The sequence below is a fragment of the Schistocerca serialis genome, chromosome 2 (assembly GCF_023864345.2).
Source record: "Schistocerca serialis cubense isolate TAMUIC-IGC-003099 chromosome 2, iqSchSeri2.2, whole genome shotgun sequence".
Lineage (NCBI taxonomy): Eukaryota > Metazoa > Arthropoda > Insecta > Orthoptera > Acrididae > Schistocerca > Schistocerca serialis.
Genome location: NC_064639.1, coordinates 484,422,786 through 484,442,458, shown reverse-complemented (window position 1 = coordinate 484,442,458; position 19,673 = coordinate 484,422,786). Strand labels below are relative to the sequence as shown.

The window sequence follows — 19,673 nt, the reverse complement described above, 5'->3', positions numbered from 1 at the left end:
AAAAACATTTTGCTCAAAACTTAGCTTTTAAGCTTTAGAATTCCTGGTCATTTTTGAGACTCTTTAGTTTTCATGCTACTTTGTTACCTGGAACTGTGAAATTTAGGAAGTGAAATTTGTAGATATATAAAGGCTTTTAACTTTTTCATTTGGGAATCGTGATCTCAGTGTACATCAGCCCACTCCTGCCTTCGACCAACTTCTGAACTTTTCCCAATAGAACTTGTTAGTGACAAGCTAGCACAGCATTACCAAAGTAGTGGCAACATGCAGGAAATATAGAGTTGGTTACAATAGCTGTGATCATACTTACCTCAGTGAAGATTCATCGGTCTTCTCTGAGCCTAACCGAATCAATATGCATATATCTTGACCGAAACCAATGTAGTGTCTCTTTTTCCTCATTTAATTTGATATTGTAAACACTGAATCATTCCTTCTAGGTTCTTAAAGTTTCTAGCCAGATGGTGTTGCTGTCAATCTGTACCACCTCAGAGCTATCCAGTAAAGATGTTACAAAGTTACTGTTCTGCTGTCTCAGGGTAGCAAGGTGCACAGTGAGGCAGCGGACCTGCTGCACTTCCTGTACAGGAATGCCAGCGTGGAGGTGCACCGCGACCACCTGGACACGCTGCTGGCCGACTACCACGGCACGCTGGTGGCGCTTCTGCGTCAGCTGGACATGGCTGCCGAGGCGGACAGCTACCCCCTGCAGGCACTCGTCGATGACGTGCAGGCGGGCGGCGCCTGTGGCGTCTACTACAGCGCACTGAGCCTCATGTCGCTTACCTCGCACAGCCACACTTCCGAGTGGGGGAAGTTTTTCCAAATCGCCGACGGTTCGGCGTCTCTCATGGAAGATGTTTTCAGAAATCCCCACTATGTTTCGTGTTTGAAATACCTTGCACCAGTATTTGACAGAAAGGGTCTTCTATGAGTTAAGGTGATAGCAGAGTGGTCTGGTGATGAAAGATCCTATATTGACTAGAAAAGTGGTTCCAACCTTTCTTAGACTATTACACCTGAGTGCAATCAGACGTTATGTGGAACCCCCCCTGCACCCCCCCCCTCCCGTCCCTGCTCTCTGTTGCACCCCACTCCCCCACATTATCACCAACTTTAGCACCTAACTAAACTGTGGAATGAAAGACTTTTCTTGGAACACTTATTTTTAAAATGATGAAAGGTGAATGATATTTACTCTGTGTGTGTGTGTGTGTGTGTGTGTGTGTGTGTGAGAGAGAGAGAGAGAGAGAGAGAGAGAGAGAGAGAGAGAGAGGGAGAGAGGGGGGGAGAGGGGGGAGTGTGTGTGTGTGCATTAGAAGGAGTCACGAAGGAATTCGTGGTGCATCGCAAGTACTACGAATAATTCCTTCTCAGATAGGAAAGCTAACTATCCACAGTGGTGGACACTTATTACAAAACGTACTTCCTCTGCGTTACCCCTTTCCTTTGTGGCACTTGCTTGGCCTACACACTGCAGTCTCATTTAAAATCAAACAGGTTCAGGCGAGTGCACTATACTTACTGTTTGTAGATCACCTTACTGCTGCATTTCTTACTTTTGAAATGGCGGAAATCGGACGACTTCAGACTGTTAATGCTTTGTGTCTGACCAGTTTAATAATAATACCACCGTGTACAGCACTATAGTAGCGATTATGTAGTCACTGCTGTGTCGTGCTGTCAATTAATTAATTTATCTGTCACGAAGCGATTAAGGGAGCAATTTCTGTACTACTGCAGTTATTATCTACAACTTGGAAAATACATTTTTTTTGGATATTTAATCTACAACTTGAAAAAGACATTTTCTTGAGATATTTAGCATTTGTTAAGTATATGTCTCAATTTTATCATCAACGATGTACGGATCAAAGCACAACATATGTCAATAGTGGGTCGACTATGTGAGGAACCTGTAACATACACCGCATTAATGTTACTAGTTATTTATAACTTACGTAATGAACATTAGAGTCTTACAAAAGTGTGATTAATGGTAATGATATTTGGAAAATTATTTAGTTTCGTGCCTGAAACAGAATCGAATTGTTTAGTTTTTACCCCTCAGAAAATTTCAGTTTATCCCTCAAGGGGTAATTACTCCCAGGCTTGAAACCAATGGGCTAGAATGATAAATGGTGTCGACGGTACAGATGTACGTTACATAGTGTTCTGTGACGTGTTACTGTCACGCTTTGGATGTTGTGAAAATTACGGAGAAAATACTGATAAATAAAGTCTTCGATTTCACTATATTATTGCTCCAGTGAGAAATTTTATTGAATAAAATGAACCTGAGACAAGCAATAGCATTGGATTCTATCCCCTTTTTATTTTATCACAACTTGTGACTTTTTCCCATCCACTGCACATCATATTGGAATTACTTACAGAAGAACAGCATCTGTTTCAGATACAAGCGTTGCTTAAAGCGGCATTGAAAGTGCCAGAAAGTGAAGAAGTCCTTCAGCATTTAATCTGACAGCCAGGCTGTCCGTTGGACAGGGCTCTCTTAGGTTAACAGTCAGATCGAAATAAACACCTCTGTACACAGGCTCTCTCTCACGAGTACACACACACACACACACACACACACACCACACACACACACACACACATATATATATATATATATATATATATATATATATATATATATATATATATATATATATATAGGGGGTGGTCAGAAAATGTGTGAAATGCTTGTAGGGGTCTTACAGGGCAGATTATACTGAGACATAAATGTTAAGAAAGAGATTCGATACGTTGCTCCGTTTCCGAGTGATTTAGCATTGAAGTTAGCCAATCGGGGCGTCGCGCTCTCACATTCAAGCGGCCTGCCAGGGGCGGTGTTGCCCAACGAGTGCTTTGTCTCGTTAGCTGGAACTTGAATTTACGCGCGCGACGATCTGATTGGCTAACTTCAATGCTAAATAACTCGGAAACGGCGCAACGTATCGAATTTCTTTCTTAACATTTATGTCTCAGCACAACCTGCCCTGTAACATCCCTACAAGCATTTCACATATTTTCTGACCACCGATACTATGAAGCAAATCTCTTCTACTGAAAACTCTTTGCTTTCCATATTTTGGAAAATGGTAATATGGACCAAAACAAGAAAAAAATTTTTCAGTAAACATGTGCTCTAAAATGCATACCTTAAGATCTAAGAGCTACTTGGAAACACAACTCTTCTAATGAACAACTGCTCATAACTTTTAAGGTATGCATTTTAGAGCAAATGTTTACTGGATATTTTTTTCTTGTTTTGGTCCATACTTCTACTTCCCAAACTGTGGAAAGCAAAGTGCTTGCAGTAGAAGAGATTTTCTTCACAGTATCGAAGATGAAAAATTGCTCGTAGCTCTTAAGGTATGCATTTTCGACCCTACGTTTACTGAGACTTTTTGCTTCTAGTATCGTGTACTTTCATCTGTATGCGTTTACGCCATTAATTATAATACATTCTGTATATATATTCTTTGTAAGCAAGAGGAGTAACACATAAGAAGGAAGTGCTTCATTTTAGCGGCCCAGCTCCACAATCTGTCAGTCTGATCTCTTCTATATTGAGGGCAGTCAAAACAGATGTGAACGATATCTTGGATCACTCTCCATTTGCAATATGGTGTTGCACAGTGGGTCAGAACCCTGGAAACGTAGCCAGAAATCGAAAAAAAACGAGTTTGGAGTTAAGAATCTCCCTTTAATACGTTGGCTAGAGTCACGCGCCGAACTGGCCTTACTGGAAAAGAACTGCGCCGTTCGGATGAAATTTTTTTACTCAGAAAAATCAGACTGTATTTTTTTGAATTCAGACTATTCGAGAATTTATTATTTAACTGTTAATTAAAAATTTATTTTGTTAATTAACTTCTTACCGGAATGCAAGCAAAGAAATTGTGAAACGCAAGCAAAAAGAAAGAGATGCGTTTTAGATTCCGCGACATTCCGTTTTCTATTTCATTTCATCCTTATATACGCTCTAGTATGTTCACGAAACAGCCTTAAAATTCAGCTGATAACCGCAACTCTGACTTTGTGCCGTTTCTTATGCCACAGTTACAAAATATCATTCTTTACACTTAGAAAATAAAAATTAAAAATTCTACAAAAATGCGAATTAAAAACTTATGTACACATATTCATACAATTGTTATGCCTATAACACTGTTAATAAGCTATTATAAAATAAAAAATACATTTACTCCAATTTTGTCATTTGGTCAGCTGTCGGAATATGCACAGGAATCAACAAACAAATTAAAAAACAATATTGCCTAAGATTTTCTCGGAAGTCCTGTCGCAAGCTGTTGCCCCCTCGGTACCTGCTACAGAGGATTACGAGAGTCAGTAAGGAAGAAGATGAAGAAGAAAATGAAAATGAAGAACAGAAAGGAACAAGACGCAGAAGATTAAGAAGATTTATAAAATTTTAAATATTCGTGACGTTGTCAGTCTGAGGGCGATATGCAGTGTATTATAACAGAAGAAACCTTCATAAGCCAAGTTCACTAAAAAAATCATCTTAATGGATGGCAGGTTTCGACAACCATAATCGGATCTTATGCTTTAAAGCTTTTAATCGTATTGTCCAACAGTGTTGCAAGTCGCTTCACATTGCTTATGTACTTCCCATTGCCATGAAGATCACTACACATCGGCTTGGTAATAATAGCGGTAGCAGTAGGAATGTAACGAAAAGTGCATATGGAGTGTGAAGCGACTTACAAACACTGATGGCCAATATTTTAAAAATTTTAAAGCGTAAGATGCCATGATGACTGCGAAGCTCTGTCGAAAACCGAAAACTTTCAATGTTTGTTTATATTTTTAATAATAAAGGTAGTAATAGAGGCATTTTTATAATAAAGTTTACAATCAATATTATAAATCACGGCCAAAAACACTTTTTGTCTACTTCATTCATTTTTCTAGAGTTTTTTCGTCATATTGGATCCACCATATGGGTTTTTTCAATTGAGAAACACCATTATATCCATTTGGGTCATATTTGAGCAGATTTTGAAATTTTGGCCATGTTTTCAGGTATCTGGCCCACTGCCCGACGCTACAAGGCGGAGTCTATAGAGCTTCTCTCGTTTTCTGTGCCAGCTGAGGTGCATTTCAGAGCTAATTTTTCACTAACTTTGGGCCTTCGGCAAATGCGGATGGATTTTTTGGTACCGGATGCTGTTGTGCAGACGTTCAGTACCCCAGACCTTGTTCCATTCCCTTTTGGCGATGTCTGTAACTACAGCAATGAGGTAATCTACTGTGTGATGTCACGGTTGAGCGATCGACATACGCCTGCGGGTGTCAGAGTAATCTGTATCGAGTGATGTTACCGATAAATAGATCGCTCCTCATAGTATCACATGGATTTAACTATAGGTGTCGCACAATGGATAGCTCAGTGAATTCAGTTAATTAAATAGGAGTGTCTCTAACTTACATGGAACATGGATGCTGTAAAGAGAGGCTGTTGAATTATTTCTCTTTTCTTTTTGAGTTGTCGGTGTTCTGACTGGTTTGATGCTGCCCGCCACGTGTCCATCTTTTCAGCTCAGAGAAGCACTTGCGACCTGCGTCCTCAATTATTTGCTGGATGTATCCCAATCACTACCTTCCTGTACAGTTTTTACCTTCTATAGTTCTCTCTAGTACCATGCAAGCTATTCTACATGATTACTCTGCAATTCACATTTAAGTGCTTGGCAGAGGGTTAATCGAACCACAATCATACTATCTCTCTACCATTCCAATCCCGAACAGCGCACGGGAAAAGCGAACACCTAAACCTTTCTGTTCGAGCTCTGGTTTCTCTTATTTTATTTTGATGATCATTCCTACCTATGTAGGTTGGGCTCAACAAAATATTTTCGCATTCGGAAGAGAAAGTTGGTGACTGAAATTTCGTAAAAAGATCTCGCCGCGACGAAAAACGTCTTTGCTTTAATGACTTCCATCCCAACTCGCGTATCATATCTGCCACACTCTCTCCCTATTACGTGATAATACAAAACGAGCTGCCCTGTTTTGCACCCTTTCGATGTCCTCCGTCAATCCCACCTGGTAAGGATCCCACAGCGCGCAGCAATATTCTAACAGACGAACGAGTGTAGTGTAAGCTGTCTCTTTAGTGGACTTGTTGCATCTTCTAAGTGTCCTGCCAATGAAACGCAACCTTTGGCTCGCCTTCCCCACAATATTATCTATGTGGTCTTTCCAACAGAAATTGTTCGTAATTTTTACAACCAGGTACTTAGTTGAATTAAGAGCCTTGAGAATTATACTATTTATGGAGTAATCGAATTCCAACGGATTTCTTTTGAAACTCATGTGGATCACATCACACTTTTCGTTATTTAGCGTCAACTGCCACCTGGCACACCATACAGCAATCTTTTCTAAATCGCTTTGCAACTGATACTGGTCTTCGGATGACCTTACTAGACGGTAAATTACAGCATCATCTGCGAACAACCTAAGAGAACTGCTCAGATTGTCACCCAGGTCATTTATATAGATCAGGAACAGCAGAGGTCCCAGGACGCTTCCCTGATGTCTTCACAGATGCCCTGCCATCCTGTCCCAGATTCGCGACTTTTCCCTCAAGCTGACAGCAGCAGGACGTGCAGAACTGTGGGGAACTGAGTCCTGCAGTCTTGCAAATACTGGACAAGGGACAGTTTAGAGATAAGAACTATCAGTTTGAGTGAGGTCATGGTGCACCTATGTGATTCAGAGCGTGGCACCAGCAGTCACCAGACAGCTCGTGAACATTCGACCAGCTTCACCGTTTTCGAGATACCCGTTCACAGGTTGTGCGTAACAATGATCTGCCCTTTGTCGAAGTCGCTTATCTCAATGGATTTCCCAATTTGCAGCCCAAATCTTCGCTTGCCGTGTATGAACCGCTTACATACTTTCGTTACTGCGTCACTTGCCGAAATGCCATCAGGCGGCATCCAACTTCCGGTGAACGGTTGGACGGTGGTCATATTTTTTTGGCTTATCTGTGTAATAGGAACCATCAAGCTAGAAAGAAATCATTCCATGAAAATATCACATCATCTGGCATGAATTTTCATTTGTAATAAATACATTGCTCATGCGTTATAATTGTGAGAGCAGTTACGATTTACATGCAGATTAAAATTTGATCATTAACAGCCATGCAATTATGTTCTTGCTATGATATACTGGCAACATACATTCTTCAATCCGTAGAGAGGGACGCTCCTCTTACAATTCAGTAAGTGGTAAACACAATATGAAACATAAACATTGGGAAATATAAAATTAGATACGTATTTGGGGTACCTGATATTGTCCTACAGGCTAAGGACAAAGTTTAAGGTTGCAGGCTCAAGATTCAGGCAAACTCTATTCATGGTAAGTCACTAACGTACACCACATAATACACAGAAGTGCCAAAGAAACTGGTATAGGCATGCATATTCAAAAACAGAGATATCTAAACAGGCAGAATACGTCGCTGCGGTCGACAAGTCCTATATAAGACAACAAGTGACTGGCACAGTTGTTAGATCAGTTACTGCTGCTACAATGGCAAGTTTTCGAGATTTAAGTGAGTTTAAACGTGGTGTTATAGTCGGCGCACGAGCGATGGGACACAGCATTTCAGAAGTAGCGATGAAGTGGGGATTTTCCCGTACGACTAGTTCACGAGTGTACCTTGAATATTATGAATCCGGTAAAACATCAAATCTCCGGCATCGCTGAGGCAGGAAAAAGATCCTTAAAGAACGGGACCAACGACGAATAAGAGAATCGTTCAACGTGACAGAAGTTGAACTCTTCCGCAAATTGCTGCAGATTTTAATGCTGGGCCATCAACAAGTGTTAGCGTGCGAACCAGTCAACGACTCATCGTCGATATAGGCTTTCGGAGTCAACCTCATGAATCCATGGACCCTGTATGTCAGCAGGGGACAGTTCAATTTGGTGGAGGTTCTGCTATGGTGTGGGGCGTGTGCAGTTGGAGTGATATGGGTCTCCTAGTACGTCTAGATACGACTCTGACAGATGACAGGCAAGTAAGCATCCTGTCTGGTCACCTGCATCGATTCATGTCCACTGTGCTTTCCGAAGGACTAGGGAAATTCCAGCAGGGCAATGCGACACCCCATACTGCTGCAGAGTGGCTTCGGGAATAATCTTCTGAGTTTAAACACTTTTGCTGGTCACCAAACTCCCCAGACATGAACATTACCGAGCATATCTGGGATGCCTTGCAACGTGATGTTGTGAAGAGATCTCCACCGCCTCGTACTCTTACGGATTTATGGACAGACCTGCAGGATTCGTGGTGTCAGTTCCCTTCAGCATTACTTCAGACATTAGTGGAGTCCATTCCACATAGTGCTGCGGCACTTCTGCATGCTCCCAGTTGCCCTACACGATATTTGGCAGGTGTACCAGTTTACTTGGCTCTTTAGTGCATTTGACAAACTCTGCACCTGGGCAACACAGTAATCAATAAGCGTATTCCACAAAGAACTGGTCTATATCCAAGAAGACTGTCACTTTCTCTGAAGAATGTATCATCAACGGGGAAAACGTAATACCAAAGACGAACAGTACACGTATGGCACGAAATTTCTTACCATAACACAATCTGAAAATAACGTAACGGTCATCTCTCGGGTCATGACGTCAGTGGGCGTTGAAGCTGGACAGGTGAGACAGGAATGTTAAAAGATTTAGAGGCAGCGATCGTCAACTGCAGCCCGCGGGCCGCATACAGCCTACCTCATGTATTCATTTGGCCAGCAAATCTGACAAGGGAAATTCCCCATTGCACCCACCTCAATTTTTGTGATAAGATGGCCCAGTGGATAGCCGGGCAAAAGCTGGACGCCGGTCAAGAATGAAAACAGGAAGAAGGTGTACTGAACTGTGGAGAAAGTAGCAAAACAGAAACGGTGGATCGTCCAAGTTCAAGATGTGCAACATCGAGCGAATTGTGTAGTGGCTGTGTGGTCGCGGTGTTGGACGGCAAAGCGGAAGATCCGTGTTCAGAAACTCCCTTGTGCCACATTTCTTTTTCACAAAATTATGAATTTTCCGTCCAGTCATTTGACCTGTTTGTTCTTCTTCTGTAGCCTCGGCAGTTTTCATACTGTACACTGGTTATAGAATATGGTCATGTAGTAAGAATATATTACTGTCACAAGTGAACTTCATAAATAGTGAGAGCAGGTGAGATGCTGCGTAGATGTCTCACAGAAATGAAAATAACAAGTAAACGGGTGTGAACTATGTCGCAACAAAGGAATGCAACAGACAAAACTTCCAAAACGGGACGCGAGAGTCATAACATGTAGTACTTGTATAGTACAAATAGGAGATACGAACGTCTGTAGGTCCCTTCCTTACACCTCACTGTTGCAAATGGACGTTACACCACGATACTGACACCAGTTCGAATACATTGAACAGACACGTCAATCACCGGACGGACAGTCTATAATTTTGTGAAAAAAGAGGGTGGTTTAAATAGGCACCTCTCGCTTTGAAGTCCAACACCGTGACCACACAACCACGGCGCAGTAGCTCTTGCAATTTGCTCGATCTTGCACATCTAGAGCCTGGACATTTCACTGTTTATGTTTTGCTTCTTTTTTCACAGTTCATTACACCTTCTTCTTGTTTTCATACTTGATCTGTATTCAGTTTTTGATACGCTATCCACTGGGCCATCTTACCACAAAATCTCAGGGGAATGCGTTGGAGAGTTTCCCTTACGAGCCGTATTTTATAATAATATGTATCTTGCAACTAACAACCAAGTCAAAAAAGTCAGCTAACGATAATAGCTTTATAAGAACTGTAATTACACACAAAATACTTACAGAGACAGAAATGTTTTAGGAGGTGTTTCAGTTCAGTTGACGTTGGTGGTGCGGTTAAAGGCGCTGCAGTCTGGAACCGCAAGACCGCTACGGTCGCAGGTTCGAATCCTGCCTCGGGCATGGATGTTTGTGATGTCCTTAGGTTAGTTAGGTTTAACTAGTTCTAAGTTCTAGGGGACTAATGACCTCAGCAGTTGAGTCCCATAGTGCTCAGAGCCATTTGAACCATTTTTTGAATTCGGCCGTGAGCGAAGTAAATTTGGCCACTTAGTGAGGGGCAGCGGGATAAGTCGTGTGGCCACTGCTGGGAAGAGCGGAATACCGAAAATGCAGATAAAAATACCTACTGAACCATTCAAAATTTTTCGCCGTTTAATATCTGTTGATAACTTGTTCTGTACTTCTGATTCTGAATCTGTAAGCTTTATTACAGAAACTATATTTAGTATGTAATGAATGTAATAGTGTATTTATTTCTGACTGTGTATGAATGATTGAAAAAATAATGAAAATATTGTAAATTGCTGGGTAATAGCCAAGAGAACTTTATTTAAATGTATCGATAGCAACAAAGAAATATCAGTAGCTGTGCCGTTGTTTATCTTGGCGTATGGAGAGTCTCTGTCGCGATGCGAGCAGAGAGGAGGCAGAGTAGCTTGAGTCATGAAAGAGTGCGGAAGTGTTTGTTGGACGCTCATGAAGACGCGGTGAGCAGCTATGAACGCACCAGTGTAGGAGTACCTAATTCGTCAACCCGCGTGTATTGAGAACACGGAAGGAGTGGACAGGCGGAGGAAGCTGCAGTTCTAACTATTGCCTGTCCCGTAATTATCCCTGGCTCTGGAGACGACTGGGGCCGCACAGCTAAAACATCGTAACGCTGTTAAGTGAAAAACTATTAACTTACATAGGCATTACCCAGAGATATTTCTTTCACAAAGTACGACTGACTTGAGTAATAACCTGCAATAGTTAAAACTAGTAAGGCACCTGAGTCGTCATTGTAACCGAGCGGTTCTAGGCGCTTCAGTCCGGGACCGCGCTGCTGCTACGGTCGCAGGTTCGAATCCTGCACAGGGCATGGATGTGTGTGATGTCCTTAGGTTAGTTAGGTTTAAGTAGATCTACGTCTAGGGGACTGATGACCTCAGATGTTAAGTCCCATAGTGCTCAGAGCCATTTGAACCATTTGCACATTTCATTTATTCTATATTTAATTAGCGAGTGACTTCTGCTGGCTTGGTATGTATCTCATTGTTGTTATATTAAAAGTAAAATCAGTTGCTCATTAGCTTAAAGTATCTTTAATTCATTCTTTCAATAATCAAAAGTAAACTGCTTGCTTTTTTCTAAATTTTTGATTACGTTACACTTAGATTACTGGAAGTAATTTTTTTACATAACAAACCTTTGGTTACATTTATTTAACCAGTAACTCCATTTAATTTTACTTTCAAAATTTAGTATTTCAGAGTAAGTAACTGCAAATCCAATGATTTCTGATTCATTTATTTTCTCGTGAAGTCTTGTGTTGTGGAAAAGCGTGACAACCTTCTCTTGCCACACCAGTGATTATTTGCTTAAATTTCTTTGCCATTAGCTTTCTTAAGGTTCTGGAGATTCATTGCCCTAGTGGGCTAGCGACCGTTTAATTACCCCATTTTTTAGCTAATCAGTATTTTCTTTGTATTACCAGTATTTTTTGTATTAAATATTACGTGATACCCTATTCCTCCCCATGTGGTTCGTGAGCGATTGCGCTATATTCCACCCACTTCAAAATTACCATCAGTATTTAGCTTAAGTTTAGAATAGATTCTTCCTTAAGAAGGGTGTGTTGTACACTTTCCTCCGACTAACCGGTGTTATTTTCCTTCGGTAACGATAGCCTTACTCACTCCGAAGTTTCATTTAGGTATATGCGATCATAGTCAGCTATATCGCAATCCAGTAGGCCGATTAGGAAGGAGGAGGTTATAAGAGAATGTAAGAGGAAGAGTGGTTCATTGATTGTCTTCCAGTACTGACAACTGATGGGTGAATGGTACTCGTACCGATGAGCTGCTAAGCGTAAATTTTGACACGGTAGTAGCACGTTGTAAGTAGGCTCTTTAGGTTCTTATGTTGGTGACGCCACGCTACGCTCTGTATTAAAATTGCTGTGGTTGGACTCTTTGTTGGATTATTCGTTAGTGTACTGTTGGGCAGTTGACTTGAACAGCGCGTAGCGTTGGGCAATTGGAGGTGAGCCGCCAGCACTGGTAGATATGGGGAGAGAGATGCTAGAGTTTTGAGATGTTAATATGAGCGGACGATCTGGACGTGTGTCCGTCAGAAAAAGGTAAATACATCGTTTGTTCTCTATCAAAATCTTTCATTTGCTGACTATACGCCTATCAGTAGTTAGTGCCTTCAGTAGTTAGAATCTTTTATTTAGCTGGCAGTATTGGCACTCGCTGTATTCCAGTAGTTCGAGTAAAGAAGATTTTGGTGAGGTAAGTGATTCATGGAGGGTAGGTTATTGTCAGTCAGGGCTATTCTTTTGTGGGGATTATTAAAAGTCATATTGCGTTGCGCTAAAATATTGTGTGTCAGTTTAGAAATGACCAGAATAAGTAAAGAGAAAACTGAATACGTTCAGTTTTTCTCAGCTGTTTCAGTATCAAATAACGCAGAAGTTTACCAGCAATTTCGACGTATTAATGAATGCACATTACAAGGAAGATCATCTTCAAATGCTGTAAGTATATGTAGTAAGCAATGTGAAATCAAATTAAGGATGTTGTTACACGACACAGTGTGTAGAGGAGAAATGACTTTCGAAACATTTAGTAATCATTTGTGATCGTCTCTCATATCACATAATAAATGTAAGTAAAATTAATCGTCCGCTCAGACCAGCCACACAACAACACTTCGTCCGGCAGTTACAGTGCATTAACTTTCAGGTCGATGTAACAGTGATACAACTTTGGGGCCGCTGAGGCTGGTAGCAACCTGAAACACAGGAGAGTCTACACGAAATGTTCCACATCTTACCGACTTTTGATTATGTGTACATGGGGGCCGGCGGCCAATCGTTACTATAGCAAGTCTACTGGAGGCTTTTTTCCTTTCTTTTCTTTTTTCCGTCTCATTACTTATCTGACTGATTTGGTGTGCACTCCCCCCCCCCCCCCCCCCGCCCCCGCCACCACCACCAATTTCTCTCCTGTATCAAGCTCTTCAACTCGCTGTGTCACTTGCCATCTACGTTCTCAATTATTTGCTGGATGTATTACAATCTCTGCTTTCCTCTACGGTTTTTACCCTCTACAAAATCCTCTTGTACTATAGAAGTTATTACTTGGTGTCTTAACAGATGTCCTACCATTCTGTCTCTTCTTCTCCACAGAGTTTGCCACACCGTCTTTTTCTCTCCGATTCTGCACGGAACCTCCTCATTCCTTACCTTATCAGTCCACGTAGTTTTCAACATTCATCGGTAGCACCATCTCAATTGCTTCGATCCTCTTCTTGTTCGGTTTTCTCGCTGCTCATGTTTCACTACCTTAGAATGCTGTGTTCCAAACGTACATTCTTAGAAACTTCTTCCTCAAATTGAGGTCTATGTTCGATACTGATAGACTTCTGTTGGCCAGGAATGCCCTATTTACCAGTGCTAGTCTCCTTTCTCCGTCCGTTATTAGTTATTGTGCTGCCTAGGTAGCAGCATTACTTAACTTCGCCTAATTCGCGACCATCAATCCTGATGTTAAGTTTCTCGCTGTCCTCAATTCTGCTACTTCTCATTTCTTTCCCCTTTCTTCGATTTACTCTCAGTCCGTATTCTGTACTCATTAGATTGTTATTCCATTCAGCAGATCATGTAATTCTTCTTCACTTAATCATGTAATACTTTTTTACTTTCTCTCAGGAAAGTAATGTCATCAGCAAATCGTATCACTGACATCCTTTTACCTTGAATTTTAATTCCGCTCCTGAACCTTTTTTTATTTCAATAATTGCTTCTTCTATGTACATACTGAACAATAGGAGTGAAAGACTACACCCCTGTGTTACATCCTTTTTAATCCGAGCACTTTGTTCTTGGTCGTCCACTCTTATTATTCCCTCTTGGCTGTTGTACATATTGTATATTACCCGTCTCTCCCTACAGCTTACCCCTATTTTTCTCAGAATTTCGAACATTCTACACCATTTTACATTGTCGAACGCTTTTTCCAGGTCGACAAATCCTGTGAATGTGTCTTATTTTTTCTTCAGGCTTGCTTTCATTATCAATCGCAACCTCAGAACTGCCTCTCTGATACATTTGCCTTTCCTAAAGCCAAACTGATCGCCATCTAATTTATCCTCAATTTTGTTTTCTATTTTTCTGTATATTATTCCTGTCAGCAGCTTGGATGCATGAGCTGTTAAGATGCGATAATGCTCCCACTTGTCGGCTCTTACAGTCGTCGGAATTGTGTGGATGATGTTTTACCGAAATTCGACTAGTATATCGCCAGACTCACAGTTTCTACACCAACATGAATAGTCGTTTTGTTGCCATTTCTCCCAATGACTTTAGAATTTTAGTCTTCCAATGCTCTTTTAAATTCTGTTTCTATTATCGGATTCCCTATCTCATCCCTATCGAATAATGTTTCTTCTTCAGTCACAACAGATATGTTTACCCCCTCGTAGAGGCCTTCGGTGTACTCTTTCCAACTATGCGCTCTATCCTCTGCGTTTAACAGTGGAATACTCATTACACTCTCAATGTTTCCACTCTTGCTTTTAATGTCACCGAATGTTGTAGTAACTTTTATACATGCTGAGTAAGTTCTTCTATTCCTTCACATTTTTCATGCAGCCATTTCACCTTAGCTTCCCTGTGCTTCCTATTTATTTCATTCCTAAGTGACTTGTGTTTCTGTGTTCCTGAAATCCTTTGTACTTCCTTCTTTCATCGATTACCTGAAATATTTCTTCTGTTCCAATGGTTTCTTTGCAGTTAATTTCTTTGTGCCTAGGTTTTTCTTTCCAACTTCCGTGCTTGCCCTTTTTAGAGATGTCCATTCCTCTTCAACTGGAATGGCTACTGAGCTATTCCTTATCGCCGTATCAATAGCGTTAGAGAACTTCAAACGTATCTCTCCATTCCTTAGTACTGCCGTATCCCACTTCTTTGCCTATTGATTCTTCCTGACTAGTCTCTTAAACTTCAGCTTACTCTTCATAATTACTAAATTGTGACCTGAGTATTTATCTGCATCCTGGTATGCATTACAGTCCAGCATCTAATTTCGAGATCCCTGCCTGGCCACGATGTAATCTACCTGAAGTCTTCCCCTGACTCCCAGCCTTTACCAAGTATATCCCCTCCTCTTGTGTTTCTTGAACAGAGTATTAGCTATCACTAACGAATATTTATTGCAGAACTCACTTAGTCTTTCCTCCATGTCATGTCTAACACCAACCTGTAACCCTTTCTGGTACTCCTTCCCCTACAACTACATTCCATTCCTCCATGACTATTAGATTTTCATATTCCTTTACGCATTCAGTACCCATATACTTCCTCTATCTCTCCATTTTGAGTTTGCGACGTCCAAATGTATACTTGAACTATTGTTGTCGATATGGTTTGCTGTGGATTCTGATGAGAACCACCCTATCACTGAACTGTTCACATTAACTCACTTTCTGTCCTACCTTCCTATTCATAACGAATCCTACTTCCATAATACCGTTTTCCGGTGATGGCCAGAAATGCTCGTCTTCTTTCCGTATCACTTCACTGACTCCCATTATAACTAGATTGAGACATTGCATTTCCCTTTTCAGATTTTCTAGCTTTCCTACCACTTTCAAACTTCTGAAATTCCACGCCCCGACTCGTAGAATGCTATTTTTTCGTCAGTTAATCAATCTATTTCTCGTGATCACCTCCACCCTCCTGTAGATCCGAATGGGGAACTACTACGGAATCTCTTGCGAATGAACACTTCATGACACTTTTTCAGTTACAGGCGATGTATCTTGTGAATACACGCTATATGTCTTTAATGTAGTGGTTTCCATTGCCTTCTGCATCATCATGCTGATTCTTCCGCCTTTAGTGGCAGTTCCGCCCTCGAAGGACAAGAGAATGCCCTCAACCTCTGTCTGCTCCTCTACCCTCTTTGACAAGATCGTTGGCAGAATGAGGGTGAATTCTTATGCCAGAAGTCTTCGGCCGCTGGTAACGTTCCAATTTATTTAGGTTTTAACGATAAGATCGGTACATATGCGGCCCGAAGTGCCACCACACGAAGACAATATTGGCCCATGACCAAGAATGTTTGATGAGTACCGCTCTAAGAGGAACAGAACTAGTGGTGTGACTAAGTAGAGTTTTATAATATAGGATTAAAAGGGTACACTGGCGATAGTGCTGTTTTAAGCAAGGTTTTAACAGGGTGTGACTACGTGTTCATCTTGCAGCAGTTTTTCTGAAAGCAAAAACGTTGCATTTTTGTTTTTCGATCCCATGCTCCACTTAGGACACAAGTGAGGAATCTACAGAGAACAGATATTTTTTACAGGGGACGTGGTTGCGCAAAGTTGCAGTAGAATGATTTGTGTACTGACCTCCACAGTCATGTGTTGGATGAGAACGAGGAGGCCTCTACTGGCAACAAAGCTGCTGAAACTAAAACTGTGTGATATCAGAATGAAGGGAGCCATAATACTGCAATATGGAATGATGGCTAAGGTTATGCACCACTGGCCACTAAAATTGCAGATGATAAACGGGTATTCATTGGACAAATATATTATTCTAGAACTGACATGTGATTACATTTTCACGCAGTTTGGGTGCATAGATCCTGAGAAATCAATACCCAGAACATCCACCTCTGGCATTGAGTCAAACAGAGCTTGGATGGCGTGTACAGGTACAGCTGCCCATGTAGCTTCAACACGATACCACAGTTCATCAAGAGTAGTGACTGGCGTATTGTGACGAGCAGGTTGCTCGGCCACCATTGACCAGACATTTTCAATTGGTGAGAGATCTGGAGAATGTGCTGACCAGGGCAGCAGTCGAACATTTTCTGTATCCAGAAAGGCCTATACAGGACCTGTAACATGCGGTCGTGCGTTATCTTGCTGAAATGTACGGTTTCGCAGGGATCGAATGAAGGGTACAGCCACGGGTCGTAACACATCTGAAATGTAACGTCCACTGTTCAAAGTGCCGTCAATGCGAACGAGAGGTGACCGGGACGAGTAACCAATGGCACCCCATACCATCACGCCGGGTGATACGCCAGTATGGCGATGACGAATACACGCTTCCAGTGTGCGTTCACCGCGATGTCGCCAAACACGGATGCGACCATCATGATGCTTTAAACAGAACCTGGATTCATCCGAAAAAATGACGTTTTGTCATTCGTGCACCCAGGTTCGTCCTTGAGTACACCATCGCAGGCACTCCTGTCTGTGATGCAGCATCAAGGGTAACCGCAGCCATGGTCTCCGAGCTGATAGTCCATGCTGCTGCAAACGTCGTCGAACTGTTCGTGGAGATGGTTGTTGTCTTGCAAACGTCCCCATCTGTTGACTCAGGGATCGAGACGTGGCTGCACGATCTGTTACAGCCATGCGGATAAGATGCCTGTCATTTCGACTGCTAGTGATACGAGGCCGTTGGGATCCAACACGGCGTTCCGTATTACCCTCCTGAACCCACCGAGTCCATATTCTGCTAACAGTCATTGGATCTCGACCAACGGGAGCAGCAATGTAGCGATACGATAAACCGCAGTCGCGATAGGCTACAATCCGACCTTTATCAAAGTCGGAAACATAATGGTACGAATTTCCCCTCCTTACAGGAGGCATCACAACAATGTTTCACTAGGCAACGCCTGTGAACTCCTGTTCGTGTTTGAGAAGTCGGTTGGAAACTTTTCTCATGTCAGCACGTTGAAGGTGTCGCCACCGGCGCCAACCTTGTGTGAATGCTCTGAAAAGCTAATCATTTGCATATCACAGCATCTTATTCCTGTCGGTTAAATTTCGCGTCTGTGGCACGTCATCTTCCTGGTGTAGCAATTTTAATGGCCAGTAGTGTAGATCCAGTCTTGAGGCAGAAGAAGACAGGACTAGGACTGTATCAGTGGTGTAAGATTAGGGTAACTGCTAACTGCTAACTGCTAACTGCAAAAAACTCAAGATCGTTGGAATGAACAGTGGTGTATCTCTCCATCTTAGTAACAGTGGGAACCAAACGCACTGAATATACTGCTCTTCAGCAGTTACGGACTTGCTGCAGGGATGAAAAGACTCGTAGTCTATCAAATTGTAGTGGTCATGAGAAGATAAGAAAGATGGCGGTAGATAGGGTTGACCATGCCACGAAAAAGAAACTGAAGGAATGCTATATCTGCTTGAACTTTCTGTGGTTGCTGCTCCACAACTTATAGATTATGATGTGTCGTAGGAAGTCGTCAGATGCACCGATAAAAGAGCATGACAGCAAATGACAGCAGCTGAACTCATGAATGTTGGAAAGTACTTTTAATTTTTATCCGTGCAGCTCTGTGGAGTCGCAGACAAACCGCAGTGCGGTTTTTATCGTTATTGAATTCCAACATGTGGTAGCTGCCGATGGCCGTATTTGTGTGGCCTTGCATAACGTATGTTATGACCCGTGTGCAGCGTCATGTATTATTAGTGTTCTACTACCAGGGTGGTTAGTGACTGCAAGAAACTTTTTGATGTATGACAGGCTGCTCAGTGAGCACAATAAAACTGCATGCATTCAAGGCAGGTATAAAGAAAGCAGTGTATCTGCGATTTAAAACATCTTAAGTCAGCAAAACGCCCTTTGTAAGGAACGGGACTCAATCTCCTGATCGTAATTCAAACACGGGTTTAGAACGCAACGATTATCAATGGGACGCTGGGAGTGTAAGCTTTTTACTCCCTTTAATTCCCTTTGAGGTACTAGACTGGCTCATGGAAAATCAATAGAAATTACAACTGGTGACAGTGTCAAATGACTGCAATATGGCGTTAGCCTATCGAGTTGTATGACACTACGCTGTCTGCTAATTGAAATTTAGCTTCCATATGTAATCTAAACTATAAAATATGGCGTGGGTCCTCACAGGATTGGGGAATATCACAGTTTATCCATCTCTGATTGACTGATTTCTCAATAAGACTCAGACCCGATGTCGATAGGGTGGCAAGACTGCAACTTTATTACCCCTATTTATCCACCTGGCAGTTGGCCTAGAATTAGTCTACTCCACTCTTTTCAAAACATCGCTTGAATCAGTAACCGCTGAAAACTCTTCAATTTCGACATTGGAGCTCATCTTTTCTACACCTACAGCTATATAGATACTCCGCAAGCCACCGTACGGTGTGCAGCGACGCCTACCCTGAACCACTACGCCGAGCGGTCTAAGACGCTGCAGTCATGGACTGTGCGGCTGATCCCGGCGAAGATTCGAGTCCTCCCTCGAGCACGGGTGTGTGTGTGTTTGTCCTTAGGATAATTTAGGTTAAGTAGTGTGCAAGCTTAGGGACTGATGACCTTAGCTGTTAAGTCCCATAAGATTTCTCACACATTTGATTTTGTACCACTACTAGTCACTTCATTTCCTGTTGCACTTGTAAATAAAGCGAGGGAAAAACGACTGTCTATAGTTTTTGATGTTGTTGAGCAACAGTAATACAATAATTTTTTTTATATATCGAATCGTTCAAATGGCTCTGACCACTATGGGGCTT

The 19,673-nt window shown here is 41.9% G+C and overlaps 1 protein-coding gene across 1 annotated transcript in view; it reads left to right on the top strand.

The window, feature by feature from the left end:
- The window catches only part of LOC126457408 (uncharacterized), a 53,648-nt gene extending 51,387 nt beyond the window's left edge, over positions 1-2,261 (top strand). The window contains exon 3 of the mRNA XM_050093677.1: positions 542-2,261. Coding sequence (XP_049949634.1) covers positions 542-937 — 396 coding nt within the window. The 3' untranslated portion in view covers positions 938-2,261. The remainder of the gene's footprint in view (positions 1-541) is intronic.
- The last annotated feature ends 17,412 nt before the right edge of the window (positions 2,262-19,673 follow it).